General features: G+C 43.4%; 1 protein-coding gene across 5 annotated transcripts in view; it reads left to right on the forward strand.

The window, feature by feature from the left end:
- The window catches only part of MARK4 (microtubule affinity regulating kinase 4), a 672,690-nt gene that overhangs the window by 485,279 nt on the left and 170,425 nt on the right, over window positions 1–16,986 (forward strand). For 4 of the 5 annotated variants that reach the window (XM_030220223.1, XM_030220221.1, XM_030220224.1 and 1 more), the window contains one exon: window positions 710–946. In XM_030220223.1, coding sequence (XP_030076083.1) covers window positions 710–946 — 237 coding nt within the window. The remainder of the gene's footprint in view (window positions 1–709; window positions 947–16,986) is intronic. The other variant, XM_030220222.1, reaches the window with a different exon arrangement.

Genomic DNA, 16,986 nt, shown 5'->3' on the forward strand with positions numbered 1-16,986 from the left:
AGCAGTAGTAAGGTAAGGGGAGGGGGGTGACGGGGTGTGTGACAGGGGGGAAGGGAAAATGTGAAAGGGCAGAGCGAGGGCGTGAAAGGGAGTGGGGCGGGTGGGGGCGGGGCTTGTGTCCTTTTGGGGGGACAAAATATGGTAACCCTATTCCAGGGCCACCGAGAGACGCCCCGCTCCCCCCACTGCTGCCACCGCAACTTCGCCTGATTCAGTATTTCTCTTTTTTTCTCTCCTCCCCTGGCTGGCCTCTGAAGTGTTTCCTCTGTTGTGTGTCCTGCCTGTGTGGACACAGGAAGTTGTGTCAGAGGAGGCAGGACAAAGCAGAGGGAACAGATCAGAGGCCAGTTGGAGGCAGGTTGCTTTCATTTTTGATGCTGCCAGTAGCATGGAGGAACACTGCGGAGGGGAATTTTGTCCCTCCTGTCTCCCCCCCTCCCCCCCCCCAGCAATCCTAGAGCATTCAGAACTCCAAACATTTCATTTCACCTCTGAGGAAGCAGAATAACAATTATTCCTATCTTATCAAGTATGGATTTTGAAAGTTGTTGTGGTTTGTTTGTTTTTAATTTTATGCATGTTTGCTTTTATGTGACCTGCCCTGGACAAATCTGGACAAATTTATTTTATTTTATTTTTTAGATTAGCAGGATATAAGCTTTTTAACATAAAAATCTCTACTGTTTCCCTCCATCCCCTTCCCCCAAAGGCAGAAAACTTGCTCTTGGATGCTGATACCAATATCAAGATTGCTGACTTCGGTTTTAGCAATGAGTTCATCCTGGGGTCCAAGCTGGATACATTCTGTGGGAGCCCCCCCTATGCTGCCCCCGAGCTCTTCCAGGGCAAGAAGTATGATGGGCCTGAGGTGGACATATGGAGTCTGGGTGTTATCCTCTACACCCTAGTCAGTGGTTCTCTGCCCTTTGATGGCCAGAACCTGAAGGTGAGTTGAACTGGAGCATTAGGAGTCCCAAGTATTTGGTACATAATCTGAACTAGCCTAGGGTCTCTCCGAAGGAACCAGGTAATTTGGCAGATCTGCATTACATGTTATTTATACAGTGATGTTGTGTGCTTGGACCTGTATGTTGTGAAACACTTGATGGCAAAGTCTGTACTCCAGAGAACTTATGCGTCTCATGTGGACTATGTCTGTCTCCACTAGTGCAAGGTGTCTCTAACATAATACAAAGGCTTTTGTCTGAGTGTGGCTAATTATTTCATTTAATTTAATTTAATACAAAGTTTTGTAACCTATCATTTTCAGCCATAGGCTGTACAGAGTGGGGTACAATACACTACAAAATATAAAATAAACTCCCCTTTGCTGCTCACCCTAAAATTCTCCACTCTGCCACTTGTCGCCTGCCCCCAATCTCCATAACCCCTCCCAAATATCCCCCCCCCTCCTAAAATCCTTAAGTACTGTCCCTAATCAACAAGAAAAAATGTCTGTAAAGAACCTGGTCTTAAGTTGTTTTTTAAAACCCAAATAATTTTGGGCACTTTTTAAATTCTCAAACAGTCTATTCCGTAGTCCATGCACCATCCCTGAAAAGACAATAAATGTGTCCTGACCAATTTAAACTCCTTAGTTGCAGGCATTGCCAAATTCTCTGACCCACTAACCCATAGCTATCAATCATGGTGTGTACTGTCTCAAATAGCTACCCAAATAACAAGACCCTAGTCCCCGAATTACCTTCAAATCTGGAGAATACACTTTAAAATGAATGTGAGCCTCCATCAGCGTAGTGCATAAAGCAAAGGTGTGACCATATCTCAAAAGCTTATTATAGGTCATCATATATATCTGAATCTGCTGCAGTTTCTTCAAAACATCCTTAAGCAACCCAAAATAAATAGCATTACAGTAGTTCAGGAGACACTCCCATCATCCTGCACCACTGTACAGAAATCATGAGATCTCGGAGAAGATTGCAACTGCTGAACAGCCTTCAGCTTCTGCCAAGCCACCGATACCACCAAATCAACCCGAGAATCCACTGTAAGAGAAGAAAAAAACAATACTGCTAACATCTTAACTTCTGAAACAACCGTAGTATCCTGAAATAAACAACAAATTGTACAGATCTCATGCAGAAGGTCTCCTTTACACATTCAAGTGGAGACAGTTATGAACCAACACACTCATTCAGGGCCACCAATCAGTAACCAAATTTCCTTTTCAATCCATCCATAGAATCACCCACTAAAACAAAAAATTGAACATCATCCACATAGAAAAATGGAGAAAAATTAAATGCCTAAATAACATTAGTCAAAGGCTGAAAATATAAATTAAAAAGGAGTGGGGATAGTGGAGAGCCTTGAGGCATGCCTTCTAACAATCTATGGTCTGTGATTCACCCCTCTCACCCACAATTCTAAATGTTCCTTTTGGAAAAATAATAGAATGGTACATGTCCCTGCAATATATCAAGCTACAGACTGTGCCAGCACATATCACAGGACCCCACAATTACTTACATGGGACAAACATTCAGCATAAGGGGATCCTTCTCAAGCTCTTCTTCAAATGTAAGTACAGTACAGTCTCTATTATCTGACAAATGAGACTGACCCATTGTCAGATAAGGAAAAAGTTGGATAATACAGAAAACACTGCATAAACCCCTCAAACTATACATAAACAAAGGCATAGGTTTACCAATGTTAAAAAATTGATTTAAATCAAAGATTTTTATGTTTAAATGTTTTATTGGAGTCACCAAATTAAATATAGTAACATAGTAGATGACGGCAGAAAAAGACCTGCACGGTCCATCCAGTCTGCCCAAGAAGATAAATTCATATGTGCTACTTTTTTTATTTGTACTGTCCTCTTCAGTGCACAGACCTATAAGTCTGGCCAGCCCTATCCCCGCCTCCCAACCACCAACCCCGCCTCCCAACCACCAACCCCGCCTCCCAACCACCAGCTCTGGCACAGACCGTATAAGTCTGCCCAGCACTATCCCTGCCACCCACCACCGGCTCTGGCACAGACCGTATAAGTTTGCCCAGCACTATCCCCGCCTCCCAACCACCAGCTCTGGCACAGACCGTATAAGTCTGCCCAGCACTATCCCCGCCGCCCAACCACCAGCCCCGGCACAGACCGTATATGTCTGCCCATCACTAGTCCCCCCTCCCAACCACCAGCCCCAGCACAGACCGTATATGTCTGCCCACACTAGCTCCACCTCCCAACCACCAGCTCTGCCACCCATTCTAGGCTAAGCTCCTGAGGATCCCTTTCTTCTGCACAGGATTAAACACAAACAGCAATAACATTTTCATAGGCAATAGAACGAAACAATATACACTCCCATTAATGTGACCTCAAGGAATTTTATTAAATGCACCCCTCGTCAATATATACCCTCCACCAAAACTAACAACCTCCTCCAACCTAACCTAACCCCCTACCCTCCCACTATGACCACATATATCCCACACTCTCTAATAACTATACAATCTGGAGTGAGCAGTCATTGTAAAATTACATCTCCAATGTATTCAAAAAGGTGGAAAGCACTCTCATCGACAAGGTGATCAAGTATTTATTCCACACTTTGAGAAATCATTTTTTAGCCCTGGGCCCTCTTACATCTACCATATAATGCTTCATAAGCAGGAGTTCATACGTTCATACGTTTGATTGCACCATTGCATTATAGTGGGGGCCTGATCCCTAATCCATTGAAACATAATACAGCATTTGGCTATCAAGTATCAAGACAGCCTTATAAAACAAAGATTTTTTAATAGAAATAAATGTGATGATGTCAGATATGCCAGATGGTTGGCTTAGCTATGATCGGATAATCGACACTGTATTGTATAAATATTATTCAATGCAAAAAATATAAAGAAGGATGTTAGGTTGGGGAGACAAGCTAGATGCTAATAACAGGAATCAACTTACACAGACATCATATTAAATGCCATAAAGCTAACGAGGCAGATCCTAAGAGAATTGTGGAAAAAGAGGTTATGATCACCTGGGACATCCCCTTCCTGATAGATAAGAAGCTGGATGTAAGTCCCAAGTGATTACTACAAATCACATGGAGAGAAAGAAGATTCTTAAGTACTAGCAAATGTAGTCTGAGACCAAAACGTGGTAGAAAGATACAGAAATATTTCCCATCATTTTGGGTGCTACAGGCTTGATCAAAAACAATTTCCAAACATACATGGACAGGTTGCCTATACATGTTACATCTTATGAACTCCAGAGGGAAGGTCTCTTTAGTACTATGCAAGTTTTACAGTGAGTATTAATAATGAATTTGAGAGCCCTGGCTTAGGAGTAAGGTTTATTTTTGTCATGATCTGCACAAAACTAACCCATTTGGAGAAATTGACTCCTGAAACTAACTACCTCTGTGGGAGAGCACTTTGTGGTCAGAATACTAAAAGGAAATCTTGAAACAATCCAGGAACATAGAACCTTTGAAGTTAAAATTATGAAATCCTTTGACACCCACCAGACATAACTTAACAAAGATATGGATTTCCTATCACGTTATAAACTGTAAAATTATACTGCTTTGTCACCCTCAGATCACCCAACCATCTGTCCCTATTTCTCATTCTCCCACACTTCTACATTTCCCATGAGATTGTCATTGGACTGCTTATGTTTCACTTACATATGTTGATGTTTGTCATCTTTTGCTCATTTCTGACCCAAAGAAGAAGGTATTGCCTTCAAAGGCTGGTCAAAAAGGTATTAACCCCTGTTTGCTAAGCCATGCGCTAATGCCGACACAGCTTAACTTAGTAAACGGGGGGGGGGGGGGGGGGGGAGTAAGTTAAAGAGGTTCTGGAAGCCAAATTGATACTGTTAGGTAGAAAGCTCAAATCCAGAACCTCTAGGGTAGCATTTTCTGAAGTGCTACCCATTCCACGCTCAGGGCCTAAGAGGCAGGCAGATCTCCGCAGTCTCAAGGCGTGGATGAGACGATGGTGCAGGGAGGAGGGTTTTAGATTTGTTAGGAACTGGGCAACATTCTGGGGAAGGGGGAGCCTATTCCAAAAGGATGGGCTCCACCTTAACCAGGGTGGGACCAGGCTGCTGGCATTAGCATTTAAAGAGGAGACAGAGCAACTTTTAAACTAGAAACTGGGGGAAGGCCGACAGTCACTCAAAAGCATATGGTTCGGAATAAGGTATCTTTCAAAGATATCACCAAAACAGGGAAGATAGGGTACCCCAATAGTGAGGTTGCAAAAGAGACCATAGTAGGATCAGGTGTCCTTAACTAAAAATAAAAATCAGACAAAAGATTGCAAATTAATACTGTCAACTACTGAGCATGATGTAAATAGGAACAACAAATATAGTTTGAAATGTCTATATTTGAATGCAGGAAGCCTAAGAAGTAAGATGGGAGAGTTAGAATATATTGCACTAAATGAAAAATTAGATATAATAGGCATCTCTGAGACCTGGTAGAAGGAAGATAACCAGTGGGACACTGTCATACCGGGGTACAAATTATATCGTAGTGATAGGGTGGATCGAATTGGTGGAGGGGTAGCATTGTATGTTAAGGAGGGCCTTGAATCAAATAAATTGAAAATTCTGTGGGAAACAAAACACATCTTGGAATCACTATGGATTGAAATTCCATGTGTAAAAGGGAAAAGAATTGTGATAGGAGTGTACTACCGTCTGCCAGGCCAGGATGAATAGACGGATGTAGAAATGTTATCGGAATTTAGGGAGGCTAACAAACTGGGCAACACAATAATAATGGGTGATTTCAATTACCCCTATATTGACTGGGTAATTGTAACATCAGGGCATGCTAGGCAGGTAAAATTCCTTGACGAAATCAAGGACTGCTTTATGGAGCAGCTGGTACAGGAGCTGACAAGAGAAGGAAAAATTCTAGACCTAGTCCTTAGTGGAGCATATGATCTGGTGCAGGAGGTAATGGTGCTGGGGCCGCTCGATAACAGTTATCATAATATGATCAGATTTGATATTAGCTTTGGAGTAAGTATATGCAGGAAATCCAATACGTTAGTGTCAAAAAGGAGACTATGATAAAATGAGAACAGTGAAAAGAAAACTTAGAGGAGCGGCTGTGAGGGTCAGAAATTTACATCAGGCGTGGATGTTGTTCAAAAATACCATCCTGGAAGCCCAGGCCAAATATATTCCACGTATTAAAAAAGGAGGGAGGAAGACCAAACGATAGCCGGAATTGTTAAAAAATGAGATGAAGGAAGCTATTAGAGCTAAAAGAAAATCCTTCAGAAAATGGAAGAAGGAACCAACTGGAAATAATAAGAAACAACGTAAGGAATGTCAAGTCAAATGCAAAGCACTGATAAGGAAGGCAAAGAGGGACTTTGAAAAAGAGATAGCGTTGGAGGCAAAAACACGTGGAGGGGAGGAAGTGACGTCAGCGCTGGTGAATGGACGCCTGAAGAGAGAGCTCCGTTCCCGACGGAACTAAAATAAGACAAAACTCCCCCAAATCGAGCGCAGCACTCGCAACCCTCTATCGGAAAGATAGTTAAACTGATGGCAGCCCGAAAGAGTCTCGCAAAGTTTAAGTTTGCAGGCGAAAAAGGCGAGGCAAGCAAAAACGCAGGATCGCGTTCAAGCACACGAGGCGGCAAGATGGCGGCCGGAGACTCCGAAACAGATCCGGACCCCGAGGAACCTGCAGCGAGTGGCATAGACGTGGACAGAAATGAGATATCACGCTGGTTCAAAGAACTAAAGGCAGAGATGATAACCACCCGGAAGGGAATACAGGCCTCCGTGGCAGAGCTCCGAGAGGAGTTGAAGGACATTGGATTGCGGGTAGCTGAGACGGAGGAGCGCGTGGATACGTTGGGAGATGAAGTGCAGACGCTACAAATAGCATTGAAGAAAGAACAGCAGTCTAGATCAGAACTGGAGCAAACTGTGGAGGATCTGGAAACCGCTCTAGGAGATGTAATCTGAGGTTTAAAGGCATACCGGAGGAAGAGCAATTTAGAGATGCTATGAAAGTGGTGCAAGAAATCAGTGCACACATACTCAAAGAGCAGCAGGGAGGTGGAGATCAACAGGAGAGAGAATTACCAGTCCTGGACAGAGCACATAGGAGCCTGGGGCCACAAAGAGGTGGGCAACCCAGGGATATTATTGCATGCTACCATGAATTTGGAGTGAAAGAAGCAGTATGGAAAGCAGCCAGAGCAATGGGAGACTTTAATTGGAAAGATTGCAAACCAAAAATTTACCAAGACTTGGCTCGAGTCACCCTCCAGAAACGGAAGGAATTTAAAGAGGTGACTCAATACTTGCAACGGATGGGCCTAAGATATCGATGGCTATACCCATTCGGGCTTCAGGTTACAGTTGGAACTACACATAGAAGGTTGCAGTCGCCTAAGGGAGCCTGGAAGACCTTGAGAGAAATGGGGTGTGAGGACTTGCCAACTGGAGAAAGCTCACCAACTCATCGTAAGAAGACACCAGTGAAAGATCGGAGCTTCAGAGCGAACCAGATGAGAAGGGAAAAAGATCCTAACATTGAGAGAGAGAGGCAGAGAGAATCTGAAGATGAAGGAGTGGACTGAACAAATCAGATAAGCTATTCATGGGAACTTAAGTTAACACATATAGTGAATAATGCTATAGACTATAAAGACATATGAAAGTTTACTGAGGTTGCGAGATGGAAAAGGAGGTTTGATTGGGGAGGAGGGGGAGAATATGGAGGAGTTTTATGTTGGGGGACATTTCCAGCAGGAACTCACTTCCTTTGGGAGGAACTGGCGAGAAGGGAGGAGAGCCAGTTGCAGGGGAAGGGAAGGGGGGGGGGAGGGGGGAGTAGAGGGAGGGGGGGGGGAGGGGATGGGGGGGATCTTGAGGGTAGGATCTTGGAATGTAAATGGTCTCAACAGCCCCGGGAAGAGAAGTATTATCTTCCGAGAATTACGCAGGCTGGAGTGGGATATAGTAATGTTACAAGAGACACATATACAAAAAAAGGATGAAAAATTGCTAAGGAACCGGGTACTAGGTGAGGGGTACCTATACGCGAACCCTAAAGGGGGGAAAACAGGGGGGTTGGCAATTTATATTAAGGACAATCTGCAATTTATCAAGGAACAAGAATTCAGGGGGAGGGAAGGTAGATGCCTGGCAATCAAAGGATCAATTAAAGGGCACCCAATTACACTCATAAATATCTATGCACCAAACGAGGGACAAGGGGAATTTTTTGAAACACTACGTACAAGTCTGATACCTTTTGTTGGGGGTCAAATACTGCTGGGGGGTGACTTAAATTTTCCTGCAGCGGGGCTTGACCACTCAACAGGAAAAGAACAAGGGGCGAAATACACAAGAGGGAAACTGACTAAGCTAATGAGGGAATTAGACTTGCTAGATTTTTGGAGATTGCAACATCCAGGACAAAAAACTTACACGCATTACTCACATGCACAGAAGACATATGGCAGGATAGATGCGATATGGGGCAGCCGTTCTCTATGGGGAGTTCTCAGAGGGTCTGAAATTGATACTATACACGCCTCAGATCATGCACCAGTGTGGGTTATGGTGGGAGGATTGGGTAAGGAAAGAGAGGGAAGAGTATGGAGGCTTAACGAGTCATTGATTGACACAGAGGAAAATTGTAAGGAAGTTAAGGACATAATCAAGGAATATCTGAAGTTTAATGATACCACAGAAGTGACAGACGGGATCTTATGGGATGCCCTTAAAACTGTTGTGAGGGGGCATTTGATTAAAAAAGGGGCGCAAAGGAAGAGGGAACAAGGGATAAGGGAAATGAAAATACGTCAAAGGTTGGCAGAGTGTGAAGCGCTCCACCAGGCAGAGGGGAGTTATCAAGTATTTAAGGACCTATTGGCTTGTAGAGCTGAACTGCAAAAGTTACAAATTGGGAAGATGGAATTTCAACGGAAACTAGTAAAACAAAAATTCTTTGAATATAGCAATAAGGCGGGTAGTATGTTAGCCCGGAAATTACGCTGCAGACAGGTACAAAATACGATATCCAAACTAAAAAGGGGAGGAGGAAACATGGTGCATCAGGATAGGGATATCAAGGCCGAATTTGTGAAATATTATATGAAACTGTACTCGAAGGAGGAGGGAGCAACACTAGAGGAGAAGCGGAATTACATAAGGGATCTAGACTTAAATAGAATAACGGAGACTCAAAGGGTGAATCTAGAAGCCCCAATATCACTGGAGGAAGTGTTAGGAGTCATTAAAGGATTAAAAGGGGGGAAAGCGCCGGGAATGGATGGATACACGGGGAAATATTATAAAGTATTTCGACATGAATTAGCTCCTCTGCTGACAAGAGTGGGTAATGCGAGCTTTAGAGGGGAAGAGATGCCTATAAGTATGCATGCAGCGGGGATTACAGTACTGCTCAAGCCTGGGAGAGACCCCACTCTATGCGGATCCTACAGGCCAATATCCCTGCTGAATATAGATGTCAAGATTTTGGCCAAGGTGATAGCGGAGCGTCTAGGCAAGCTTTTACCATTCTTGATACATGAAGATCAAGCGGGGTTTGTGCCACATAGGCAAGTAGCGGATAATATTCGCAGAACTTTAAATATTAAGTGGGGAGCCCAGAGGAGAGGGGACTCCCTGACCCTTTTAGCGATCGATGCAGAGAAAGCATTCGATAGAGTGGACTGGGAGTTTCTATGGGAGAGTATGGCACAGATGGGGATGGGGAAAAACCTTATAGGCTGGTTGCAGAAATTATATACACGCCCGGTGGCAAAGATTAAAATCAATGGGGGATACTCTGATCATTTTGATATTCAACGAGGAACTAGGCAGGGGTGCCCACTTTCCCCATTATTATTTGCGATTGCCATAGAGCCATTTGCCCAGAGGATCCGCTCGCTCCAAGAGATACGGGGGGTTAGGATGGGGGGTAAGGAGCACAAGATTGCATTATTTGCGGATGATATTCTATTTTACATCTCATCCCCTATGACGACAATGCCTACTCTGATTAAGGAGATGAAGCATTATGGATGGGTATCAGGTTTTAAGGTGAACTATGATAAGTCAGAGGTGATGGGGGTCACTATACCAGAAGGGGAGGAAGAAAGAATAAAAGAAGGGTTTAAATTTAAAGTAGCTAAAGATAGCTTTAGGTATCTAGGGATACAGATCCCGCGGAACCTCACCAAATTATACCAACTAAATTATATACCCTTATTAAAAGAAGTGAGAGGGGATATGACAAAGTGGCAAAAGGGGTGGCTTTCATGGTGGGGTCGTATTGCATCAGTAAAGATGAATATTCTCCCCCGGCTTCTATTTTTGTTCCAAACACTACCAATCCCAGTACCTAAAAGGGAGCTCATGAAGCTGCAAAAGGATATAGGAACATTTATTTGGGGGGGAGCACCGGCAAGGTTAGCACGGACAATAATGTGGGGCACACCGGACCAAGGAGGGAGGGGGATACCAAACATCCTATGGTACTATTGGGCATCACAGCTTAAACAAATTGCGGTATGGGGAAAGGTGGATTTATCATCAATAACAAAATTAGAACAGATTTTTGTCCAAGAAGGGGCATTAGAGGGATTGTTATGGGCCCAGATTCCGGAAAATACATATAGGGGACTCACCCTGAACCCCTTCGTATCGCATCTCTTAGTATTATGGGGTACTTTAAAATATAGGCTGAGAGGATCTAGGACCAAGTCCACATTTGCTTGGATCACACAGGATCCAGGCTTCCCTGCTGGGACTCAGGGTGGAGTATTTAAAACATGGTTCCATAAGGGACTGATTAGATTTCGAGACCTACTGACAGATGAGGGAATTAAACCCTTTACGGAATTACAGGAAGCTTATGAATTACCACCATCTGATATCTATGCGTATCTACAAGTAAAGCACTATGTAATTTCCGCAAGGTGGATTAAAGATAAATTAGTAGAAAAGGAAAAAATGGAGGATACATGGGGGAAGATTGATTTATGGGGAAGGGGAATTTCCAGATTATATGATCATATACGAGGGTCACAATTTATAAAACATAAGTACATGCAGGCCTGGGAGAGGGATCTGAAACAGGAATTCACCGATTTGGAGTGGGGAAGAATGTGCAAAGAGATTAAAAAAGCTTCAGTTTGTGTATTACTGAAAGAAAATGCATATAAAGTATTAAGTAGATGGTACTATACGCCAGAGAGAATAAAGGTAATGTTCCCAGATGCCTCAGATATATGTTGGCGATGTAAGGAGGAAAAAGGTACTTTCTATCATATATGGTGGGAATGTGTACACATACAGAAATTTTGGGAGGGAGTTACGGGTATGTTGACAGAGGCTTTGGACACTCTCTTCCCAAAGGACCCAAAATGGTGCTTACTAGGGTGGGGGAACCAGAAAGGAGTGAAATGGGGACAAAGGATTAAGAGGTTAAGCCTAGCGGCTGCAAAATCTGTAATAGCGGCATTCTGGAAACAAGATAAAGGGCCCACTTTACATAACTGGATTGGGAAGGTTGAGAACCTAATGGTGATGGAGGAGTTGACGGATAAAAGGAGGGGTAGGTTTAATGCACAGGCTAAGGAATGGGAACAACTTGATCGAATAGTGGGGAAAGAAATGTATGGGGGGGGGGAATAAGGAGGGGTTCTCGGGAATTGAAGGGACTAAGGAAATGAGAATGGGGGGGAGGGGGGGAATGGGAGGGGGGGGGGGAAATGGAGGAGACTTTGGAGGGGACAGTTTATACTGTATATATGTTTGTATTTTGAGGTTTAGAAAAGGGAATGAATGTTGTTACCAGAATTTAGGATGAAACACTACAATGTAACTTGTATAAGGTATGATTAATAAAAATTTATTAAATTAAAAAAAAAAAAAACACGTGGAGGGGCATTTTCAAAAAGGACGTCCAAGTTGCAATTTGGACGTCCTTGCAAAACAGCGAAAGCCAGGGTCGGAGAAACCCGTATTTTCGAAACAAGATGGACGCCCATCTTTCATTTTGAAAATACCATCAGGGATGTCCAAATCCTTAAATTTGGACATCCCTAGATTTGGACGGCCCTAGACATGGATGCTTCTGACTTTCGGTGGAAGACTGGCCTAGTGGTTAGAGTGGTGGACTTTGGTCCTGGGGAACTGGGTTCGATTCCCACTGCAGGCACAGGCAGCTCCTTGTGACTCTGGGCAAGTCACTTAACCCTCCATTGCCCCAGGTACAAATAAGTACCTAAGCCGCATTGAGCCTGCCATGAGTGGGAAAGCGCGGGGTACAAATAAAAAAAAAAAAGACGTCCATGTCAAAAACGGCCAAATACAAGCCATTTGGTCATGGGAGGAGCCAGCATTTCTAGTGCACTGGTCCCCCTGACATGCCAAGACACCAGCCAGGCACCCTACGGGGCACTGCAGTGGACTTCATAAATTGCTCCCAGGTACATAGCTCCCTTACCTTGTGAGCTGAGCCCCCAAAAACCCACTACCCACAACCTTACACCACTACCATAGCCCTTATGGGTGAAGGGGGGCACCTAGATGTGGGTATACTGGGTTTTTGGTAGGTTTTGGAGGGCTCACTGTTTCCTCCACAAATGTAACAGGCAGGGAGGGTGGGCCTGGGTCCGCCTGTTTGAAGTGCACTGCAGTACCCACTAAAACTGCTCCAGGGACCTGCATGCGCTGTCACGGACCTGAGTATGACATCTGAGGCTGGCATAGAGGCTGGCACCACATATTTTTAAAGATGTTTTTTGATGGTGTGAGAGGGTTAGCGACCACTGGGGGAGTAACGGGAGGTCATCCCCAATTCTCTCCGGTGGTCATCTGGTCATTTCGGGCACCTTTTTGTGCCTTAGTCGTAATAAAAATAGGTCCGGGTGAAAACGTCCAAGTGTCCGTCAAGGACGTCCCTGGTTTTTTTTGATTATGGGTCAAGGACATCCAAGTGTTAGGCACGCCCAAGTCCCGCCTTCCCTACACCTCCGACATGCCCCCTTGAACTTTGGACGTCCGTGCGACGGAGTGCAGTTGGAGACGTACTAAATCGGGTTTCGATTATATCGATTTTGGACGTCCCTGGAAGAAAGACGTCCATCTTCCAATTTATGTCGAAAGATGGATATCCTTCTCTTTCGAAAATGAGCCCCATAGTAAAAAAAGCTTTTAGGTATATTAAAAGCAGGAAGTCGGCAAAAGAATTGGTTGGACCGCTAGATGACCGAGGGGTAAAAGGAGCGATCAGGGAAGACAAAGCCATAGTGGAGAGAATAAATGTATTCTTTGCTTTGGTCTTCACCAAGAAAGATTTGGGAGAGAATCCAGTGGCAGAAATAGTATTCAAAGCTGACGAGTCAGAGAAACTGAATGAAATCTCTATAAATCTGGAGGATGTAATGGGGCAATTTGAAGAGTAGCAAATCTCCTGGACCAGATGGTATCCAACCCAGAGTACTGATAGAATTGAAAAATGAACTTGCGGAACTATTTTAAAGATTTATCTTTAAAATCGAGCGTGGTACCAGAAGATTGGAGGGTGGCCAATGTAACGCCAATGTTTTAAAAAGGTTCCAGAGGAGATCTTGGAAATTATAGACCAGTGAGCCTGATGTCGGTGCCGGGCAAAATGGTAGAGACTATTATAAAGAACTAAGTTACAGAGCATATTCAAAAGTATGGATTAATGAGACAAAGCCAACATGGATTTTGTGAAGGGAAATCTTGCCTCACCAATCTATTACATTTCTTTGAAGGGGTGAACAAACATGTGGATAAAAGTGAGCCGTTTTTGTGTGTGTGTATCTGGATTTTCAAACGGCATTTGACAAAATAACTCATGAAAGACTCCAGAGGAAATTGGAGAGTCGTGGGATAGGAGGTAGTATCCTATTGTGGATTAAAAACTGGTTAAAAGATAGAAAAGAGAGTAGGGTTAAATTAATAATATTCTCAATGGAGAAGGGTAGTTAGTGGGGTTCCCCAGGGGGCTATGCTGGGACTGCTGCTTTTTAACATATTTATAAATGACCTAGAGATGGGAGTAACTAGTGAGGTAATTAAATTTGCTGACGACAGAAAGTTATTCAAAGTTGTTAAATCACAAGAGGATTGTGAAAAATTACAAGAGGACTTTACGACACTGGGCATCTAAATGGCAGGTGACATTTAATGTGAACAAGTGCAAAGTGATGCATGTGGGAAAGTGGAACCCAAATTATAGCTACGTAATGCAAGGTTCCACGTTAGGAGTCACCGACCAAGAAAGGGATCTAGGTGTTATCATTGATACGTTGAAACCTTCTGCTCAGTGTGCTGTGGTGGCTAAGAAAGCAAATAGAATGTTAGGTATTATTAGGAATGGAACGGAAAACAAAAATGAGGACGTTATAATGCTTTTGTCTGAAAAAAGATATAGTGAAATTAGAAAAGGGGCGACAAAAATGATAATGGAGATGGGACGACTTCCCTTTAAGGAAAGGCTCAAGCGGCTAGGGCTCTTCAGCTTGGAGAAAAGGCGGCTGAGGGGAGATATGATAGAGGTCTATAAAATGAGTGCAGTGCAAAGGGTAGATGTGAAGCATCTGTTTACTCTTTCCAAAAATACTAGGACTAGGGGGCATGAGATGAAGCTACAATGTAGTAAATTTAAAACGAATCGGAGAAAATTTTTCTTCACTCAACGTGTAATTTAACTCTGGAATTTGTTGCCAGAGAATGTGGTAAACGCAGCTAGCTTAGCGGGGTTTTAAAAAGGTTTTGACGGCTTCCTAAAGGAAAAGTCCATGGACCATTATTAAAATGGGGAAAATCCACTGTTTATTTCTGTGATAAGATGTTTTGTACTTTTTTGGGATCTTGCCAGGTATTTGTGACCTGGATTGGGTTTGATGGACCTTTGGTCTGTCCCAGTATGGCAATACCTATAAGTACATATCATCTTTTTTGTTTTTATTTTTATTTATTACATTAAAAGACTGAAATCAAGTTAAATCTGTACCCCTTCCCACCTTTCTCAGCCTGTCCAATGAAATGGTATGGTTCAGTGAATCATAGGCTGCAGAAATATCAAAGTTTACTGATAAACCGGGCCCACATATGTCCAAACACTGAGGCATTTCTTTCGACAAAGGCACCAGAACTATTTCTGTACTGTACCTTGGATGAAAGGCTGATTGACCTGGATTAAACGTTTTTACTTTTTCTAAATAATTTTGCAACTGTACACTTACACAAGACTCTACCATTTTCCCCAATAATGGAAGATACGAAATTGGCCTATAACTACTCACCGGAATCACTGACAAAGTAGGCAGGCAACTTCAAAATCGGTCTTACTAACACCCACTTAAGTGCACTCGCCAGATGATAAAGATTTTAAATGCTTCACAGAAATGAAAAGCAATCAGTTGGCAGTGCTCAAAACATTCATGCAGGGCACAGATCTGCAGGATTCCTACTTCTGGATTTTATCCACAAAAAAAAGATGCCAAATCCAGACCCAAGGGTAGAGAATCAGTTGAACTCATCAAGTCCTCCACGGGATTCCCACCTCTGGATTTTATCCACACAGAAAAAAAAAGGTGCCCAATCCTGACCCGAGGGTAGGGCATCAGTTGAACTCATCAAGTCCTGAGCCTTCCCTCGGTTCTTTGATCGTCTGAAACAAGTTTGTAGTCGCATTAAGAGCGGTCAGAATTCAGTCTACATAATAATGGCTCGTATTTCTTTACCCTGATGAGGACAGAAAGAAATGTTGGGAAGATAAGAGTAAGGGTCTGGACCTCAGGTCCCATTGTCCTACCAGGGCTGGCATTAGAGGTATGTATACAGGGCAGTTAACCAGGGATCCTTTGTTATAGGGGAGTCCATCAAATCTGAAGGTAATACAGCCTATTGGTGGGTTTTGGGGACTCCTGCCACATTTCTCGCCTGGGATCCAGCAGGTTTAACATGGGCGCTGTACCCCACTTAACCTATTAGTGGTAACTTGTACTGCAGCACAGGAAGGGTATGGGAAAGTTACAGCATGAGTTCTACAGTATATTCCTTTTTAGACATTTCAATTCAGATCTGAAGCATGTTTGCTTGTTTTTCTGTTTTGCATCCTTAAGTCTGTTTTACATGTATGTGCTTGTCAGCTTGTGGATATGCACGTGGGTATGTATGAGTACAAATATATGCAAACACTTCTCTGTATGCATTCCTGCACAGGCAAGGTATTGTCTTTCCTGTGCTGTAGTCGGACACCTTTTTTCATTCTGCTGTTACTAGGGCGATAAGGGAGACAAGAGGAGGAAGGGAACAACTGATTGGTCTTTTCTAGTGACTGAGGTATTGAATCCTGTCATTTGGTGGCCTGATACCAATATCTTCTCTGACCAGCAGTAAAGAATGTGATATAGCCCCTTCTGCCATTTCCCCCTGGCAGTACCCTCCACTTCCTGCCAGCTTTGATGATAATTAACCTGTTCCTTTCCTCATCTCAGTGAAAAGCTATATTTGAACCTTCATTAACCCCCACACCTGTCTTCAACTCAGCAGATGCCACTTCATTATAAGGCAGTATCTCTGTCTCATCTCCTGCCTGCCCTCTTACTATAAGGTGCTTACCTCTCTTACATGCCATGTAACCCTGGGTTTGTGTGTTCCCCTAGGCAGCTGCCTCTTCTACAGCTGATTTGAAACACATGTACAAACACTTTATAGTACTAATCAGAAGGGATAATAAAAGGGGAGGGAATCATGGATTTGATTTAACGCCTTTCTGTGGTATTACTACTACTGGTTATCATTTCTGTAACACTACTAGATGTACACATTATATGCAGGTTCTTTCTCTGTCCCTAGTGGGTTCAAAATCTAATTTTCTTTGTATCTGGGGCAATGAGATTAGAGTGGAGGAATGAACTGGGGGAGAGAATTAGTTTTGGGGAATCAAAGTGGGCAATGGGCCTTTGCTG

Source organism: Microcaecilia unicolor, chromosome 11 (assembly GCF_901765095.1).
Source record: "Microcaecilia unicolor chromosome 11, aMicUni1.1, whole genome shotgun sequence".
In the NCBI taxonomy this organism is placed as follows: domain Eukaryota; kingdom Metazoa; phylum Chordata; class Amphibia; order Gymnophiona; family Siphonopidae; genus Microcaecilia; species Microcaecilia unicolor.